Raw genomic sequence first — 17,994 nt, forward strand, 5'->3', positions numbered from 1 at the left:
GTAGGAATGAGTGCTTACTGCATACCTGGCCCAGCCTAGCTCTTGTGAGGAATTCAAAGTCAAATAACAAACCCAGCCAGGCAAGTCCCTACCCTTAAGGAATTTTCATGCCACTGAGTCAGTCCACCTGGCACCCCCACTCTGCACCCAGGGTGTCCAGCCAGCAGCATCACCTATGGTCACACACGGACCACATCAGCAGGTTGCTGAATCAAGATGCTAGGGACGCACTAGCCAGTTTGTTCAGCGGATAGAGCGTCGGCTCTCGGACTGAAGGGTCCTGGGTTCAATTCCCGGTCAAGGGCACATTCCTTGGTTGCTGGTTTGATCCCCAGTCCCAGTCCGGTGCGTGCAGGAGGCAACCAATCGATGTGTCTGTCTCACATCAATGTTTCTCTTTCTCTGTCTCTCCCCCTCCCTTCCACTCTCTCTCTAAAAATCAATGGAAAAATATCCTCGGGTAAAGATTAATAACAACAACCAAAAAGATGCTAGGGAGGGCAGAGGTATGGAGAGGGGAGGCCATATACAAGCCTGGGGACATTCAGAGGAGCCACATGGCAGGTGTGTTGGGATTGTCTGCACTTTTTTAAAAAATGCACTGAGTGGCCAGATTATTATGATCTCTGAACGCATAATAATCTGGCCACTCAGAGTGTGTGTGTGTGTGTGTGTGTGTGTGTGTGTGTGTGTGTGTATTAAAGGCCTGGTGCATGAATTCGTGCATGTGCGGGGTCCGGCCAGCCTGGCCAGGGGGAAGGGACATGGGCTGTTGGCTGGCCTGCCTGCTGGTCGAACTCCTGGTTGAGGGGACAATTCGCATATTAGCCTTTTATACTGAGTGTCCAGATTATTATGCGTTCAGAGATCATAATAATCTGGCCACTCAGTGTGTGTGGCCAGATTATTATGTTTTATATATATAAAACATATATATATATTTTATTAAGGTATTATATGTGTACATAGCTTACCATTGTCCCCCCCACCCCAGTGTATATATTTTTTATTAATTTCAGAGACTAAGGGAGAGGGAGAGATAGAAACATCAATGATGAGAGAGAATCATTGATCAGCTGCCTCCTAGGGATGGAGCCTGAAACCTGGGCATGTGCCCTTGACTGGAATCGAACCCAGTACCCTTCAGCCTGCAGGTTGACACACTATCCACTGAGCCAAACCGGCCAGGGCTTTCTGCACTTCTTGGGTTTCCTGGCTCAGAGGTCTTGCTGAGATAGCTCCCCTGGTCGGGGTATATGTGGATGCAGTTTCTGGCAGAGCTCTCACCTGCACCCATCTGCAGCCCCAGGTCCCGGACAGTCATCTCTCCTCGAAAGCAGTTTCCCCAAAGGCAGGGAGGAGGAGGAGCCTGCATTGGTGGCGGTGGTCGTCACCGCAGTCCCTCGTCACAGGACTGAAGACCAGAAACGAGCCTGCATTCAATAACTGGGGGCTGCTCAAGCCAGCTCTGGCACCTTGATGAAGTGCCAGCCACTGGCCATAAATATCTAGGTTACATTGGGGCATGAAGATGCACATGTGAAATACAATTGAGAGAAAAAAGCAAGATGCAGATCAGTAAGTGCACATTGATTACAATGATATAATTTTTTAAAGCCTCAATTCCAGTGTCACCTCCTCCAGGTAGCCCTCCCGGTTCCCTTAGCCTGGATGAGGTGCCTTTGCTGGCACTTGGAGTGTCTGTCCCACAACTGAGCCTGTCACATCATCCTACATTCATCCCTGCAGGTCTGTCTCCCTGGCAGATGATGGATTCAGGAAAGCCATCTTTAGTAATTTGTATCCCCAGGATCTGAGATGGTGTGGGTGCTCAGTTCATGCTTACAAACCTGAGCTAAACAAGGACCAGAGGGGAATTTAGGAGAATTTAAGAGCTTAGTCCACTTCCTTATTTTACTCTTTCATTTCCTGAGTTCAAGGGAGGTCGTGATGTAGGCCAGGGTGGGGCATGTGCCCTTGACCAGAATCGAACCTGGGACTGTTCACGCTATCCACTGGGCCAAACCAACTAGGGTTGTACTGTTGTTTCAAGCTGTCTGATCATGATCATTTGCAGCCTCTCACACCAGGTCCCCGCTCCATCACCTGTAACCACACCCAATCGGAGATTTGAGAAAGTACCTCCAGCAGATGCAGATGTCCCTCAGTGAGAACTCCTGGCCTAGTACACTCTCTCCTTTCAAAGATGAGGAAGCCCAGGTGACTGGGCCCAGAGGAGTCTGGGTTGCGGTCAGGATCATATTCCAAAGCATGACACGGCCCCTCACCTTTCTGGAAAAGCCACACCCAGAAAGGGCACAGAGCTAGACCTCTGGACCCCAGGACCGTGCACATGGAGAACGCAGGGAGGCGTGGGGACTGCTGCACAGCTCGCGGGAGCGCCACAGCAGGCAGGCTGCGGAGGAGCCGGCAAAGGGTGGCTACGGGGCCACTTATGCAGAGCACAGCTTGTCCCCGTCAGCCGTCAGCCGGGCTGCCTGAGCCAGGGTCAGCTGAGTTGCCCTGTTTACACAGGGACGGGCCTGCCCTGCACCCCTTGGAATGTCTGGCGGAGGCCTGCCCAGCACCAGCCAGCTCTGCCCCAGGCACCAGTGCCCGGCAGGGAGGAACAGGAGCGACACCTGGGGGACAGAGGCCAAAATGCACACGTTTATTTTCTAGAACAAAGGCTAAAAGAAGCAAGTTTCTTTCATTTTATTTTAAGAAGGACAAAAATTGTTATTAAAACATCTACATTATTATCAAGATACTAGACCTTATGGATATTTAATATTAAAGTGTGGTATTCTTAAAATTTTAATACACATTTTAAAAGGACCATTGCATTGATTCCTGCCCAGCTGAGAAATGCAGCCTCCCTCCCTGCCCCGCCCCAAAGGGACACTCCATCAAGGGCGCCTGCCCATCGCCATGGGGCGTGACCTCTTGTCCCTGCCCGATGGCGGTGGGCACAGGCCCTGGTTCCCCTCTCCGAGCCTCCCCGTCAGGATCACAACTGAAATCATCGCCCTCATCATTCCAAGCGCACTCCTGTCTCCCTCCCCACCCCTTCCTGCCTCCTGCTAGGGATCCATCTCGGCCAGGCCAGGAAGGCCCAGATCCGGAGGCCCTGGGACGAAAAACGGGTTGAAGAAAAATCCGGACTCTAATCCTTTTCCCTTGGGTGAGGGGTAAACACCAATCCTCTGCTGTTCTTGCGCACTCCTGCTCTCTGCCCAGGAGGGGGCGCTGGGAGCTGCAGGCAGAGCTGGGCCCCCCGCAGATCCCCCTCTGCCTGCTGCCCAGTCACCTCTGGCCCTGGCCCTAGTCCCTGAATCCCCGGAAATGGCCTGACGACCTTGAAAACCTCTCCACATTACACCAGGGTGGCTGCATTTTTCTGGTCAAATTCTTTATCTTTAGCCCTCCACAGAAGTGATTCGTTGGATACCACACACATATATAATATTATATAGAGCGATATATTTAATACCTGTGTATATATGCATCACGGGGCGACATATATACACACTAAAACAAGGCTGGTGACAACAGACTGCAACACCACGGACCAGGGGAAACAAGTGTCATTGACATTCATGGCCACGGCCCCCACACTGGGTGTGGTCTCTCCTGCCCTCCGGCCACGCCACCAGCACCCGCACTCTGCAGTGCTGGCCTGCGGGGGAGGGGGCAGGGGGAGGGAGGGATGCATGCCACAATCATTGGGGGAAGGGTGGGCAGTGGTGGCAAGAGAAACAGGCTTCTCTGAGCCCGATGCCCGTCGTCCTATCATCACACTGTCGATCCTTGCTTGAGGAGAAGTAAGGGGTGCTCTATACTCTCCGTCTCACCCCCGACCCCAGCCTGGGTCCCTGGTTCCTTCTGGGGGGGCCCCACTTCTGTGCCAATGGTGTGGGGCATTCTGGAATGTCTAGGGAACCAGGGGAGACTGGGCCTGCACACAGGGGGTGGGATGGAGAGCAGAGGGCGCACACAGACATTAGGCTACACGAGGACAGGAGAGGGGCTTGGTGGGTGGGGGCAGGGGCTGGGGGGTCAACTGGGGTCCTAGGCAGCTGGCAGGGCCAGGGAGCAGGGAGGGGCCAGGACAGACAGTCATAATTGTATTTCTGGGTCTAAGGGAGAAGGAGGAAAGGACCATGCTGGGTCCCCCAAAAAGAGGGACTGTGTCTGGTCCTAGAATGGCCCATGATGCCCCGGGGTCATGTCTCCCTTCTCTCAGCATCCCCTCGCCTCAGTACCTCATTCCCTGCCCCTCCCACCTTTCCCGAGTGGTGTGGGAAGAGACCTCTGCTGGACGCTCCCCACAACCATCCTCAGGAGAGGACTTCCCCTCCTCCGTGCTGACAAGACCAAACCCCTGAGCTTCCTTCCCCAGCCCCTGGGTGGCGCTGCCTGGGACCCCAGCTGCACACTGATCCAGAGGCGGTCACATAGCTAATGATGGGCCCTGAGTCTCCTGACCAGTCTGCACCCCAGCTTACCTCATGCCGTGGGATGGAGACCCCGTGTAGGTCACTCCTCCCCTTTAGGCCTCAGTTTTCCTATCTGCAGAATGGGGGCTTTGGGCTGGGTCATCACCAAAGGCTCTGAGGATCTACAATCTACATTCAATGGCTCAAGAATGAGAGGGGCTGGGCTGGCGGCCTCACTAAAGGGCCAGACCCCAGAGATCATCTAGCCCAGTCCCTCCCACTCTTCCAACCGGAGGGAAAATTGAGGCCCCAGAGGGTAAGTGACCAATGCCGTGTCCCAGCTCCATTCTGGGGCTGCATTTTAAAGCTAATTGGAGCCTCCTACCCTCTGTTGTGTCCTGATCTGTCCCCAGGGAGGTGGGGGTGGAATGAAGGTGGGTAGAGAGGACCCTCCTGCTGCAGATTCAAGTGGGGACCCCAGGCTCCCCAGCCCTGAGCTTCGGGCCCCCTTTAGGAGCAGACAGAAGTTAAAGCTGTAGCTGAAGCTGGAGGGGTCCAACCAGGGGCGCTGGGGCTGGGGGGAGGGGGCTGCCCAGGGCTTCAGCAGGATGAGGACCCTGGGACCCCTTGAGCCACAGCACGTGCACCTGGCTCGCACACTGGGTAGTGGGAGCGGATGGGATGGGTAGGGCCTCCAGGGCCAGGGGCTGCCTGATGAGGGCGGCCCCCGAACCCCCCAGGCTGCCCCGGCCCTTCCGCCAGGCCCTCTGTTCCCACCCACACCCCTGACCCTAGGACTTCACCCACAAGCAAGACCTGGCCTACTCCCCGGGGACCGTGGCAGCAGCAGGGGCTTCTGGGGCGGCGCCAGCGGTGCCGTCCTCCTGCAGCAGGAAGTTGTATTTGCCGAAGTCGTCGTCCCGGGGACACAGAAGCATGTCCTTGCGGGCCTTGGCCAGCTTCTGCTTCAGCACCTCGCGCCGGTCCAGCCACTCGTTGAGCTCCTCCTGCCCGTGGGCGCAGCGGCACTTGTCCCCGTCCGGGCAGGCCTTGCCCTTCTGGAGCCTGTTGGCAGCAGGCGGCTCACTGCCCACGCCCTGTGCCCTGTCCACCACGTCTGCGGGACCTGGGCCAGCAGCTTAGCCTCCCCCAAGACAAGCTCCCCCCCCCCCGGGCGGCTTCGGTGCTGCTGCGTGCCGGCACGTCCCAGCCTTTTCCAGGGACCCAGGGCTGCGAAGTAGGGTCTGGCCAGGCCCAACCACCTCACCCCTGCAACCCTGCCCTGCCCGGCGCCAGGCTCCTCACGTCCAGGGGCAGCTGTTCCTGGACACGCCATCCCTGGAGTGCCATCTCCAGACCCAGCAGAGCCGGAGCTAGCCACGGCCTCTGTTTCCCGGGGCCACGGCTTGTCCGCCCTCCCCGCCCCCGCGCCCGCCCCCCGCCAGCACCTGTCGCAGAGCCGGAACTCGCCCATGGGGAAGCGGTAGGCCCAGCCGCTGGCGTCGCTGTCGGACGTGAAGACCTTCTCCTTGTGCTTCTCGGACTGGATGTGCTGCTGCCACTGCTTCTTGCTGTTGCTGTTCTTGCCGCAGAGCCAGCAGTGGTAGCCCATCTGGGGGCACAGCCACCATGGGTGCCCGCTCCGCACACCCCCGCTGGAGGCTGGGCCCCTCCCCGCGGCCCAAGCGCGCGTGGGCATTACCATGATGTCGGCGTAGTCCGTGGGCATCTGGATCTGCTTCTCCCCTTCCCGGGAGCTGATGGGGGTCCCTTCCCCCGGCTTCCCCGGGTTGTGCTTCTTCAGCCACATGTCGTAGGTCTGCTGCATGTCCAGGACTGGAGGGACACAGGGGACAGAGTGCATGGGAGGGCGCTCCATCCGTGCTGCCCGGGACCCCTGCTAGACAACTGGGGCTTCTCGGGCCCTGCTGCTGGGCTGCCCGGGCAACCCCAGAGAGCGTGGCCTGGTACACCCGGAGAAGGGCCCGGTGGCCAAGGTGCTCTCAGGCCTGCTGAAGAGTCGGGGTGTCCGGCAACGAGGGGACACAGGGCCAGGCCCCGCCTTGGCCGGTCTGCCACTCACTCTTGTTCTCCTTCATGAAGGTCCACATGTCCCGCTCCTCGGGGCTGTGTGCGAAGGAGCAGTTCCCCACGTACTGGCACTTGCGGCCGTTCTGCGCGTGGATGCAGAGCTGTGGAGGCGCGGGGAGGTCCTGCTGAGTACCGCCGGATGGCGCCACCGCCCACCGAGGGCAAGCCCTCTGGGCCCCACGGCACCCTCCGGGGCCCCACGGCACCCCCCACCCCCCGCCAGGGCTCACGTCGTATTGCTGTGGGAAGTTGCGAATGGAGGGCAGCGGCCTCACTGACACCCACTTCCTCTTGGCCTTGGACATCACCAGCAGGACCCGCCGCTCCTTGGTCCAGCTGTGGGCAGAGCGGGCCGTCGGGAGGGCGTGGGCAGAGCCTCTGGTTGTGTGGCCTCCGCAGAGAGCCGTGGCCCCCTCACCCGTGGCACTCGGGTGGCCGCCACCCAGCCCGCGCCCACTCACCAGTGCCGGGCCTTGGCACTGCAGTACTTGAGGTCTTTGTCAGGCTCCACCACCTGCCCGTTCCTCCAGCACTGGCCACACACGAACTTCATCTGCAGGTCAAAGGTGCTGGGCCCATGTGTCCGCGGGGCACCCTGTGGGCAGAGGGGCTGGTGAAGCTCAGGCACCAGGGCTAAGGCCTGAGGTCCATCATGAGTCCCCTCCAGGGGCATTGGGACTGCCCGGAGCCTTGGGATGGGCCAGTCCATTACCACTTACTGGCAGGAAGTGACCCCCAGCTCCAGGCCCATCGCCTCTCCACGTGGGAGCGAGGCCTGGAGTGGGAGTCCCGACTCCTGATCCCGTGCTCTCCGCCTTAGCTGGCTAGTCCACATCGGCCTGGTCTGTGGGGCTGCTGGCATTTCTCTGGGCACAGCATGCGACCTCATAGCTCCCTGCCTTTGCACACGCCGTTCCCTCTTCCTGGAATGCCCTTTGTCTGTTCTTCATAGGTTTGGTCTAGAAACTTTCACGACTCAGCTCAAGCACCTCCTTCAGGAAGCCTTCCTAGAGCTCTCCTAAGTGGCAGCTGCCCATCCTCCGAGCTCCCACAGCACCTAAGCTGCCCCATGGTGACGGACTCATCCAGTTCGGAGGGCCGGGAGGTGGACAGCTCCCCGCTGGAGAGCAGGGCCCAGGAGGTGGACAGCCCCCTGCAGCGGGTGGGGATGGAGGGGCCTGTGATGGGCGGTGGGACAGACCGCTGGGCAGCCCTGGACTCTCCAAGGCCCCACGCGTTCATGCCCGTCCTCTGCCCCAGCCTTTCCCTCGCAGGCAGGAGTTCCTGCTCTGAGCATCCTGGTCGAGGGTGGGGCAGGCGGTGAGAAGATGCCCACTCAGCCTCACTCCCTGCAACCTCACTGTCCCTCCCTCCGTTAGCGAGAGCCTCCCAGCCTCCCTGGAATCTGAGACGGGGCCGCCCCTCCAGGCAGCACTCTCCTCCAGGCTGCAGGTTCGAGTCCCCTGCCATGGGTGCGCTGTCCCTGGCACTGCCCAGCCCAGGGGCTGCCCGGGGCAGGAAGGGGTTCTGTCCTTGTCGGGTGCTGACTGAGCGCTGGCTCAGCCCCAGGATGACACACGTCGTCCCGATGATGACATAAACCCACCCCTTAATCCCCGGGCCACGGCCTGCACTAGAGCGTACAGGACGCTTATCCGCGGCAGCTGGATGTCTGCTGTCCCGCGGGATGCTCCCCTTTCCACAGGTGAGGGGAGTGGGGCCTGGAGGGGCACCGTGGCTCAGCCACTGGCGAGTGAACTGCCACATCCGTTCACTCTCACAACAGCCAGCCTCCCCCTGGCTGCAGCCTGGGGGTAGGTGGGTCTTTCCCGTTGGACGGAGAAGCAGAGGCTCGGCGGCGTTACTAAGCCACCCACAGGTAAGCGGCCGAGGACAGGGACCTGGCGTGAGGCGGGTGCTCGTGCTTCTCTGCGGGATGGCACAGCTGTGCCCAGGCACTGGCCAGACACCCTGGCATCTCCCTCCCGGTCCCACTCTGCCACTGGCCCCAGCCTATGATGGCAAACGAACAAGACGCCCGTGCCCACGTGACCGGGCCTGGCACAGAAGTTCTGGAGCCAGGCCCGAGAGGCACCTTGGTGGGGAGGGTGGGGCCTGGCAGAAAGAGGGGGTGGAAAGCTGTCATGGTACCTTGAGCAGCCAGGCCTGGCCCCGTTCCTGGGGACCCCGGCAGCTGCCCTGGGCAGGATGAAGGGGTCAGAAGGACAGGTGGTGGCAAGGACAGTCTTCTCTCTAGAAGATGATGCCCAGGTCCAGGCTTAGCCCCTCACTGGTGCCCGGCCAGTAGCAAAACTACACCCATGGGAGAGGGACAGGGGAAGGGAGCAACCAGGACTAGGGGAGAGAGAGGAAAAGGACCGGCAACCAGGGGGCTAAGAAGAGAGAGGGAAGGCCCGAGGGGCTGGGCAGCTCTGTTGGCCGACCAGCCTGACCTGCTCCCTGGCACACCTCTGGCCTCAGGTGGGCCTGAGTGAGGGGGTCGTCCCTCATGTGTGGATGGCACAAGTCACCGTCTCCTGTGCCCTGAGGCCACCCCTTCTCTCTCCCCGCTGTCCCCTAAGTTACAAGGATCCCTGCCTCCTGGGGCAGGGGTGAGGATGGGGATGGCACAGAGGGACTCAGCGAGCTGCAGCGTGATCGGCTCCTGGGAGTCTCAGCCCTACCCTGGGAGATGGCAGGCAGGACCGTGGTCCCCATTTTAGGGACGAGGAGCCCTCAGGGGTGAAGGGCATGGTGCAGGGTGGGACGGGGCAGGGGGAGCTCCAGACCAGACGTCAGAGAAGCTGGGATTTACTCCACTAAGTGTGCCCCTGGGCAGGCCTGAGCATGCCGAGCCTCCGTGCCCGCGTCCGCAAAAGCCATGACGCCGCCGTGCCATCTTCAGGACCGGGGTGAGGCTCACGAGGGAGGGAGGCGATACACTCCGCGGGTGTAAGTGTGAGGAGCACCAGGACACTGACATGGTCTCAAGGACCTCCCGGAAGACAGTTATGAACTTTAAAGGGGGGGAAGCGTAACCTCACAGCAGAGAAACCGGCCCGGTGGGGGCACCTCATAGCAAGTCGTCACCAGTAAAAGGGCAAATCGGACGACGTGCCGCCGGGGGAGGGACCCGGAAGAACAGAACATCCCCCCGAGGTCTGAGGAACCATCGGACAATCCCGCGTGGACGGGCCTTTCACAAAGCAACCGGCTCCTCACCAATGTCAAGGTCACGAGAGACAGAGAGACGGAGGGGCTGCTCTGGGGAAAGGACACTAAAGAGACACGACGGGAAAGCTGCGCGGTGCTCGGGATTGGGAACGGCTCGCAAAATCTGAACGCAGCACGCCAGACGGCACAGGCACACCGATGTCAGCTTTGTGGGCTGAGAACGGTCCTGGGGTTATTACGGACGGGAGCGGCTGCATTTTTAGGAAACACACACTGAAGAATTTAGGGGAAATGGGGCATCGTGTCTGCAACTTATTCTCAAATAGTTCAGGAAAAAAGTGTGTGCATTCCGTATATAAACGTATACGTGCAGGTACACACACACACACACACACACACACACACACACACACGCTCACAGGACAAAGCGTGGGATGTGGTAAATGTTAACATCTGGGGAATCCAGAAAAGGGTGTACATAGTCCATGTACGATTCTGATAATTTTCTGGTAAATCTGCAATCATGTGCGTCCCCAGGCCAGGGCCTTACCAAGCTGCTGCCGGCCTTCCCCGCGTGGGCCTCCATCTGCTGCCAGAATTTCTTGGATTCCTGGACGATGTCTTCGTGGGTCATGCCTGGGGAGGGAGAGCGGACCTGGTGTCCTTGAAGGAGCTCGGCCGGCAAGGAGAGGCAGCGCTCTGGGAGGTGCTGGTGCCACCCACGGTCCACCTGCCTCTGCCTGCTCCCCTGGCAGTGCCCGGAGAGGGAGAAGCCTGGGTCCCCCAGGCCGGGCCGCTGCCTGAGGGCAGAGCCTCTGGGATGTTTAGGAAGCACCGGCTCCTCCCGAGGCAGCCCCCCAGGGGCCGCCCCCCTCTCTGCACCTGCCGCCGCCCTCGGGGGAGCCTGCCCTGCCGGCCCACCTGAGTACTGCTGCAGCAGCCAGACTTTGAGCTCGATGAAGCTGTGGGCGAAGTGGCAGCTGTCCTCCCGCAGGCAGCCGTAGCGCACCTCGTGGCGGCACACGTCGAACTGGAAGTGCTCCTGGAACTGGCGGATCTTGGAGTACTTGAGGGAGGTGGAGCGGACGATGTGCACCAGGCACCTGGGGGCAGGTGGGGAAATGCAGGCTGCAGCCCCCTTCTGCTGGGCCTGAGGGGAGGGTGCCTCCTGCCCCGCTGACCGTATCTACAAGCAATGGCACAGGAGGCGGCAGGTGGGGGTCCCACACTCAGGCAGCCCTGGTGAGAGTCCAGCTGGGTGCCCCGCCGCCCCCCCCTCAGTCTGGGGCAAGCTCAAGGGCAGAGCTGCCAGCAGGAGCAGGACAACAGCTCCCCCTGCTGGGAGAAGGGAGCGCCCGTGGGTGGAGAAGGGGCCTTGCCCTCGGGTTCCCAGCCCGATGCGCCAGAACTGGGCTTGCACCCAGAGGGATAATAAAGCACCCCCTCAGGCCAGGGATCCAGTCACCCTCCCAGCAGCCTTAGGAGGTTCGGAACCATCAACTGCTCAGTGAGGAAATGGAGGGTGAGGGGGGCCGGAGGACACAGGACAGGCCACTCCCCGACCAGCTGGGACTCCAGGGCCTGGGCTCCATCATCCCCGATGGGGCAGAGCCAAGGGGGTCAGAGGGAGCAAACGTGGGTGCCTGGCTCACCCAGCCCCTCCCACTCTGCCGACGCTGATGTCACGAGAGTGGAGGGCACCAGACAGGAGTCAGAGGTGTGGCCTCCCTCTTGCCTGATGGGTGACCTGCTTCAGAGCCTCAGCGTTCTCATCCGTACGCCACAGGCAGCATCCCTGCCCTCAGGACTAGGGGACCGTTCTCATACCCAAAAGGCTGCTCCATAGAGGTGGTCTGTCTGTCCGTTCCAGGGGGGTGCTGGCTCTGAGTCCCAAATTCTGCCCCTTGCCTTGACACCCTCCGTCCACCCTCTGACCTCAGCTGCTCCCCAGGCCTCTGAGCCGCCCCCGGGAGCCTCTCCATGCGCCCCCGTCCCCGGGCTGGGCTGTGGGCCACACTCACTTGTTGTTATAAAAGCTGTGCTTGGCAGCCAGGTTGGAGCAGACGGATGGAGAGTCCTTTGTGCCTTTGCTGATGATCCGGGGTTTACTGTCAAAGCAGATCTGCCCGGGGAGGGCCTGGGCTGGAACCCGGCATGACCACCCGGGTGGGGGGTGGACAGATGGGTCCCCGGAAGCCCTGTTCTGAGTCCCTGAGTCTGGGAAGTGAGGAAGGGAGTCCCAGGGTCTGTGGTCCCCGCCTCTCTGGCTCTCACTCACAGGTAACCTGGGCCCTGGCTCTCTGCTCCCACCCTTCCTTGGGTTGGGATTCACCATGCCATGCCGAGGGCAGGGGTTACCCCATGCCTCAGCCTCAGTTTCCTTAACTGTGCACTGGGGATGACCACACAGGGTCTGTCCCACAGGTTCCCCGTGGAGCTCAGAAAGGATGTAACGGAACTGCAGGTGCTCTGTAAAGTACACGCAGCCGTCCGACTGGGAGCGGACACCCGGGCTGCCTGCTGTCCGCGTCTCCCTGCCCGCTCCGAGTCGGGGGAGGGCTGGCTGTGTGATGGATCGGGGTGGGGCTGAGCTGCACCAAACCCGGCCAGCATCCAGGACCAGCGCTCTCACTCCACAGAAGTGGACCCTCACAGGCCATGGCTGGGTGGGGAGGCAGGGCCCAGCAGGGCCTTCTGTGACCGCTCTGGGGAGGGAATGAACAGCAGCCTGTGGGGCTGGCTGGATCGCAGCTGGGCCTCCGAGGGTCTGAGGATACCCCCGGGAGAGGATACAGGCCGGCCACACGCAGGGAGGGGCAGCGGGCACTGAAGTCAGCACAACCGGGCAAGGCGGCGAGGAGGGTGGAATGAGAACCTACAGCGCCGGCCCCAGCCCGGCCCACGGCGGCCGGGAGGGAAGAGCCGGTGTGATCTCTTCTGGCCTCAGTTTCTGCCGCCCTTGGTGAGGGGCTGGACGGAGCCTCTGAGCCTCACTGTCTATCAGTCCGAGGACCCGCGGACTCTAGGGACAGGCCTCCCAAACCACAGGCTCAGGGCTGCCATTCCGGGGGAATGCGCCAGGGAGCCCTCCCAGCCCGACTGTGCCTCCGCCTGGGGAGGCGGCGGGCGGCGCGGGGCCGGCGGCAGGTACCTCGCAGAGGAAGGTGAAGATGCCCTGGTGCTCCTTAAGGAGCTTGGCGATGGTGAGGCTGCCGCGCTTGACGCCCCCCAGCGGGTCGAAGAGCAGGTCGCGGTTGAGGGTGCCCTTCCGCTCCTCGGTCCACACGTCGATCTCCTCCTGATGGTAGGCGAAGGTGCAGTTATCCCCGTACTTACAGTCCTGCTTGTTAATCATGTCTGCAAAGAGGCAACAGGACACACGTTCTGCCAGGCGGGAAGGCGGCCCCCTGCGCCCCCAGGACCATTGCCGCGGCCCGGGGGGTGCAGCAGCCCCCTGGCGGGGCTGGGGCTCATCTCCGACACGTGGGTGGTGCCCTGCCCGCACGAGGACTGGGGAGGGGCGCATCCTCTTAGCTCTACACCTGGGTGGGTGGGGGTGGGGATGCACATCTTCATCTGCAAAACATGGCTACCATCAGGCACCACCCAGAGTTTGAGGGTGCGTGACGGTGGATACAAAACGGTGACAACATAAAGCACTTAATAACACTGTGGCTGTCGTATTTGCTATGTAGATGCACCAAGACGCTTGGCTGAGGAAGAGAAGAACGCATATCCTATCTAATAAAAGAGCAATATGCAAATTAACCATCACTCCGCTATACCCACAAGCCACACCCACAAGCCACGCCCACAAATCAGGAGCAAATATGCACATAAACTCAACCAAGATGGCTACGGCCACAGAGAGCAGGAGGGAGGCTTGGGTTTCCCTGGCAATGGAGGAAGCCAAGCTTTCCGCACAACCCAGGCCTCCGCTTAAGGCTACAAAGTTTCAATTATAGAAGGTAAATAAACCCCAGATACCAGGGCCTCCGCTTGGGTCGACAGGGGGCGTGGCCAGCCTGCAAACCACCACAGGCCCCTCGCCCAGGCCACCCCATGCCCCAAGGGAACCCCCACCCTGATCTGGGACACCCTTCAGGGAAAACCAGCCAGCTCCCACCTGTGCACCAGGCCTCTATCCTATCTAATAAAAGAGTAATATGCAGATTGACCATTACTCCAACACACAACATGGCTGCCCCCATGTGGACACAATATGGCACCACAAGATGGCCAGCAGGGGAGGGCAGTTGGGAGGGACCAAGCCTGCAAGGGAGGGCAGTTGGGGGCAATCAAGCCTGCAGGGGAGGGCAGTTAGGGGTGACCAAGCCAGCAGAGGAGGGAAGTTGGGGGCAACCAGGCCTGTAGGAAAGGGCAGTTGGGAGGGACCCAGGCCTGCAGGGGAGAGCAGTTGGGGGGACCAGGCCTGCAGGGGAGGGCAGTTAGGGGTGACCAGGCCTGCAGTGGAGGGAAGTTAGGGGCAAACAGGCTGGCAGGGGAGCAGTTAGGCGTCGATCAGGCTGGCAGGGGAGTGGTTAGGGGGTGATCAGGCTAGCAGGCAGAACCGTTTAGGGGCAATCAGGAAGGCAGGCAGGCAAGCGGTTGGGAGCCAGCAGTCCTGGATTGTGAGAGGGATGGCCGATTGCCCATTTAGGCCCGATCCCACCGGTGGGATCGGGCCTAAACGGGCAGTCGGACATCCCTTGAGGGGTCGCAGATTGGAGAGGGTGCTGGCTGGGCTGAAGGACACCCTCCCTGCCATGCATGAATTTCGTGCACCGGGCCTCTAGTAAGGTATATAACTGTCTATTCAATTTCAACCAAGTTGACATGAGCCAGGAGTGAGGGCAATGGCAACAGAATACTTTTTAAAAGCTAACATTTATTGTTCTGGCTGGTTTGGCTCAGTGGCTAGAGTGTCGGCCTGCGGACTCAAGGGTCCCAGGTTCGATTCCGGTCAAGGGCATGTACCTTGGTGGCGGGCACATCCCCAGTAGGGAGTGTGCAGGAGGCAGCTGAATCGATGTTTCTCTCTCATCGATGTTTCTAAAACTCTATCCCTCTCCCTTCTTCTCTGTAAAAAAATCAATTAAAAAAAATATATATATATATATTAAAAAAGGGTCCCAGGTTCGATTCCAATCAAGGGCATGCACCTTGGTTGCAGGCTCTTCCCCAGCCCGGGCCCTGGTCGGGGCTCGTGCAGGAGGCAACCAATCGATGTGTTTCTCTCACATCGATGTTTCTCTCTGTCTTTCCCTCTCTCTTCCCCTCTCTCTAAAAGATCGATGGAAAAATATCCTCAGATGAGGATTAACAAAAAAATAAATAAAAATAAAAAATAAATAAGAGCTAACATGTCTGGAGCCTTACTATGTGCCAGTCCTCAGTGCTGTACACGGATTCTTTCCGCACCTCCCCGCAGCCAGTGGGCCCTGCCGCATAGCAGGCTAGCTCTCCACCAACTGTGCGGCGGCCACCAGCTCGAAGGGAACCCCCCAATGTTCCCGCCCGTCTGCAGAGCTGGTCCGGCGGGAGACGCTCTCTCGGAGGTGGGAGTCATCCTCGATGGGCCACGCCTGCTCTGCCCACCTGCCTGCCGGTGAGGGGCAGAGCGGCAGCCTGGCGTGGGAACACCGCCCGCCGCAGGCCGCCCACCTTTGCACAGGTAGTAGGAGCCCACGAAGCTGGTCTTGGTGGGCCGGGGCCGGATCCGCTTCCAGGTCTGGTCCTCGGAGGTCCGGAGCCGGCCGAGCAGGATGTCCCGCTTGCACTTGTGCTCAAGGCCCTCACGGTAGGTGTAGTCGCCGGCCCTGGGGCCTGTGGGGGCAGGGGGACAGGGACGGTGACTTGGGGACCAGAACTGAAGGCGATGGCTGACGGGCCCAAGCAGTGGGAATCGGGCCCCAGTCTACAAACCTGCCTCCTTCACCGGGGCCTCCGCCACCCCCACCTCCATCCATATGCTCTCTGGGGCCTGGGATGGGGGAAGCCCTTCAAGGAGCCCCTTCTCAGCACCCCGCCCCCGCCCCCTGGCCCTCTGGTGAGCCTGAGCATTTCCGCGTTTCCTTAAGCGAATTATGCAGACAGTGCCCAGCAGAGAGCAGACCTCCACAACGCCCCCCTCTTTTCCTGTCTGAATGGCATCGCCCGGATTCATCCTCCCTCCCCTGCTCCTTTCTCTTCCTGGCCAAGGGGCCCCTGTCCCCGGACATTGGAGTGGGGTGATCTCCTTAAAGGGACCAACAGGAAACGGCCCTGCGGGGGCCCCCTGCGGTCTGGCTGCCAGCACCAGGTGGGCCCCGGCTCCCGGCCTGTGGCTTCCTCAGCACAGGGGCAGCGGGCGGGGGGGTCGGGGAGGCAGCCAAGGAAGAACTTCCTCACGGACACAGCCATCCGCCAAGGTGGCTTCTGCTCTCGACCCCACGGCCCGTGGAGCTCTGGGGGATGACTCAGGCGGGGCGACATGTGTGGGGTGGGCCAGGGGGGTCTGGCAGCAGGTGGAGGACAGTAACTGGATGACCCCGAAGGCCCCGCCAACTCCAACACCCTGAGGGAGGATGCAGCCTGCTGGGATGTCTAACCTGGGATCCTGTATCGCCTAGAACAGTGGTCAGCAAACCGCGGCTCGCGAGCCACATGTGGCTCTTTGGCCCCTTGAGTTTTTAGCAAAGGCCAGCTTAGGAGGACCCTAATTAAGTTAATAACAATGTACCTACCTATATAGTTTAAGTTTTAAAAATATGGCTCTCAAGAGAAATTTCAATCGTTGTACTGTTGATATTTGGCTCTGTTGACTAATGAGTTTGCCGACCACTGGCCTAGAATTTTGGGGCCGTGGGCTTCCGGCAGAGAAACCCCGAGCCTGAGAGTCCAGAATCCTGAGACTCTGGGTGAGCTGAAAATCATCTCCCAATCCCGGGCATCTCTGAGCGACTTCCACCGCCTCCCTTGGATTTGGGGTCTAGGGACTCCCCTGGGGCCACCCAGCTAGTGTCCTCTCCCAAACTCCTTTGCCACCTGGGTGCTGGGCAAGGTTTGCAGTCACCCGTGAGAGACACTCAGGGGGGCGTGGAGGGGCGCACCCGCGTTCCCGCGGCGGGCGGGCTCTGCATGCCGCAGCCAGGTCCCAGCCTCCGGGCTGCAGGCGCCGAGACGCACCAGCAGCGCCCCTCATGCCCTCCAGCCTCCCCGCACTGGTGAAAGCCCCCACCCCCACACTGTCTCCCTGTCTGCTCCTGTGCCCGCCCTCCTCTCTGACCGGCACACGAGGACCTGTCATTCTGGGTGTCCACGCTCGCGACCCCCAGCATCTCTGGGCAGCGGGGCGAGGTGCGGGTGCACGTTACCTGTTTTGGGGTAGCAGAGCTGGCAGGCCTGCTTGAACTCGTGGGTGGCAGCCAAGGGGTTCTTGATGAGCAAGGCGGTGTTGGGCATGGAGGGCTCCGGCTGTGACAAGAGGAAGTTGGGCATCTTGACCACTGGACGAGGGCTGGAGCCACCAGGGCCAGCCTGGGCACCAGAAGTGGGGGGCTCTATGACCCACCCAAGAGCAGAACTGTAGCCCAGGACCCTCCCCCTTCCTCTGCCCTCCCAGCCCGGGAGCTCCTTCTATGATCCAAGAATCCAGAACGTGGGGACTGGAGAAGCCTGGGGGTAACGGTGATCTCGACCTAGAGCCCCCCCCGGGACACAAGCCCAGCAGGACAGCAGAGCAAGAGGAGTGGACCCCGTGGGGCTGTGCACGCCCCAGCCTCCATTTCCCAAGCCCCACAAGACGAGGCGAGGTTAGGGACTTCCCCGGGGCCGCACAGCTGGTGTGCAGCTGAGGCAGGAGGCCAGGCTGCCTAACTCCTGGTCAAGTGCGCGCCCACCCGCCGAGCCTGGCTGAGCCCCAAAACCAGGGATGTTACTAACGCTGGAGAAGTCACTCAGCCCCCCTGAGCCTCCATGCCCTCTTCTGCCAGACCCGGCCCTCTGCTCACCCTCCCAGCACGCGGCTCAGTCGGGAAGGGCTGAGAGGCCACCTGCTCCTGGGCCCCTCTGGGGGGTGCAGCCCCTTGTCCCAGGCAGAGGGCTCACCCCCACTCTGGAGCCCACAGCCCTCGCTTTCCACCCCCGGGTGCATGGCTGGTCACGCATCCTCACCGCATCACTCACCGAGGCGGCTGGTTTCTGAGTACCGCTGGGGGGACGCTGGTCCTGTGAGTTGGTGTCCTCTGGGCAAGGAGAAGACAGGGGGTCAGGGCCCTGCTCTGAAGGGTGTGAGGGGCCCTCCGAGGAC

At 60.7% G+C, this 17,994-nt stretch overlaps 1 protein-coding gene across 3 annotated transcripts in view; it reads right to left on the reverse strand.

Annotated features, from left to right (window-relative positions):
- Nucleotides 1-2,666: 2,666 nt before the first annotated feature.
- The window catches only part of ZC3H7B (zinc finger CCCH-type containing 7B), a 38,993-nt gene continuing 23,665 nt past the window's right edge, over nucleotides 2,667-17,994 (reverse strand). For all 3 annotated transcript variants that reach the window (XM_079775834.1, XM_079775835.1, XM_079775833.1), the window contains exons 11-23: nucleotides 17,871-17,929; nucleotides 17,060-17,159; nucleotides 15,369-15,530; nucleotides 12,856-13,061; nucleotides 11,726-11,826; nucleotides 10,626-10,807; nucleotides 10,255-10,340; nucleotides 6,992-7,125; nucleotides 6,761-6,866; nucleotides 6,523-6,631; nucleotides 6,142-6,275; nucleotides 5,888-6,051; nucleotides 2,667-5,504 (exon numbers count right to left, since the gene is read on the reverse strand). In XM_079775834.1, the coding sequence (XP_079631960.1) occupies nucleotides 5,261-5,504; nucleotides 5,888-6,051; nucleotides 6,142-6,275; nucleotides 6,523-6,631; nucleotides 6,761-6,866; nucleotides 6,992-7,125; nucleotides 10,255-10,340; nucleotides 10,626-10,807; nucleotides 11,726-11,826; nucleotides 12,856-13,061; nucleotides 15,369-15,530; nucleotides 17,060-17,159; nucleotides 17,871-17,929 (1,787 nt within the window). In that variant the 3' untranslated portion in view covers nucleotides 2,667-5,260. The remainder of the gene's footprint in view (nucleotides 5,505-5,887; nucleotides 6,052-6,141; nucleotides 6,276-6,522; nucleotides 6,632-6,760; nucleotides 6,867-6,991; nucleotides 7,126-10,254; nucleotides 10,341-10,625; nucleotides 10,808-11,725; nucleotides 11,827-12,855; nucleotides 13,062-15,368; nucleotides 15,531-17,059; nucleotides 17,160-17,870; nucleotides 17,930-17,994) is intronic.

This window comes from Cnephaeus nilssonii (genome assembly GCF_951640355.1).
Source record: "Cnephaeus nilssonii genome assembly, chromosome: 6".
NCBI classification, from domain to species: Eukaryota; Metazoa; Chordata; class Mammalia; order Chiroptera; family Vespertilionidae; genus Cnephaeus; species Cnephaeus nilssonii.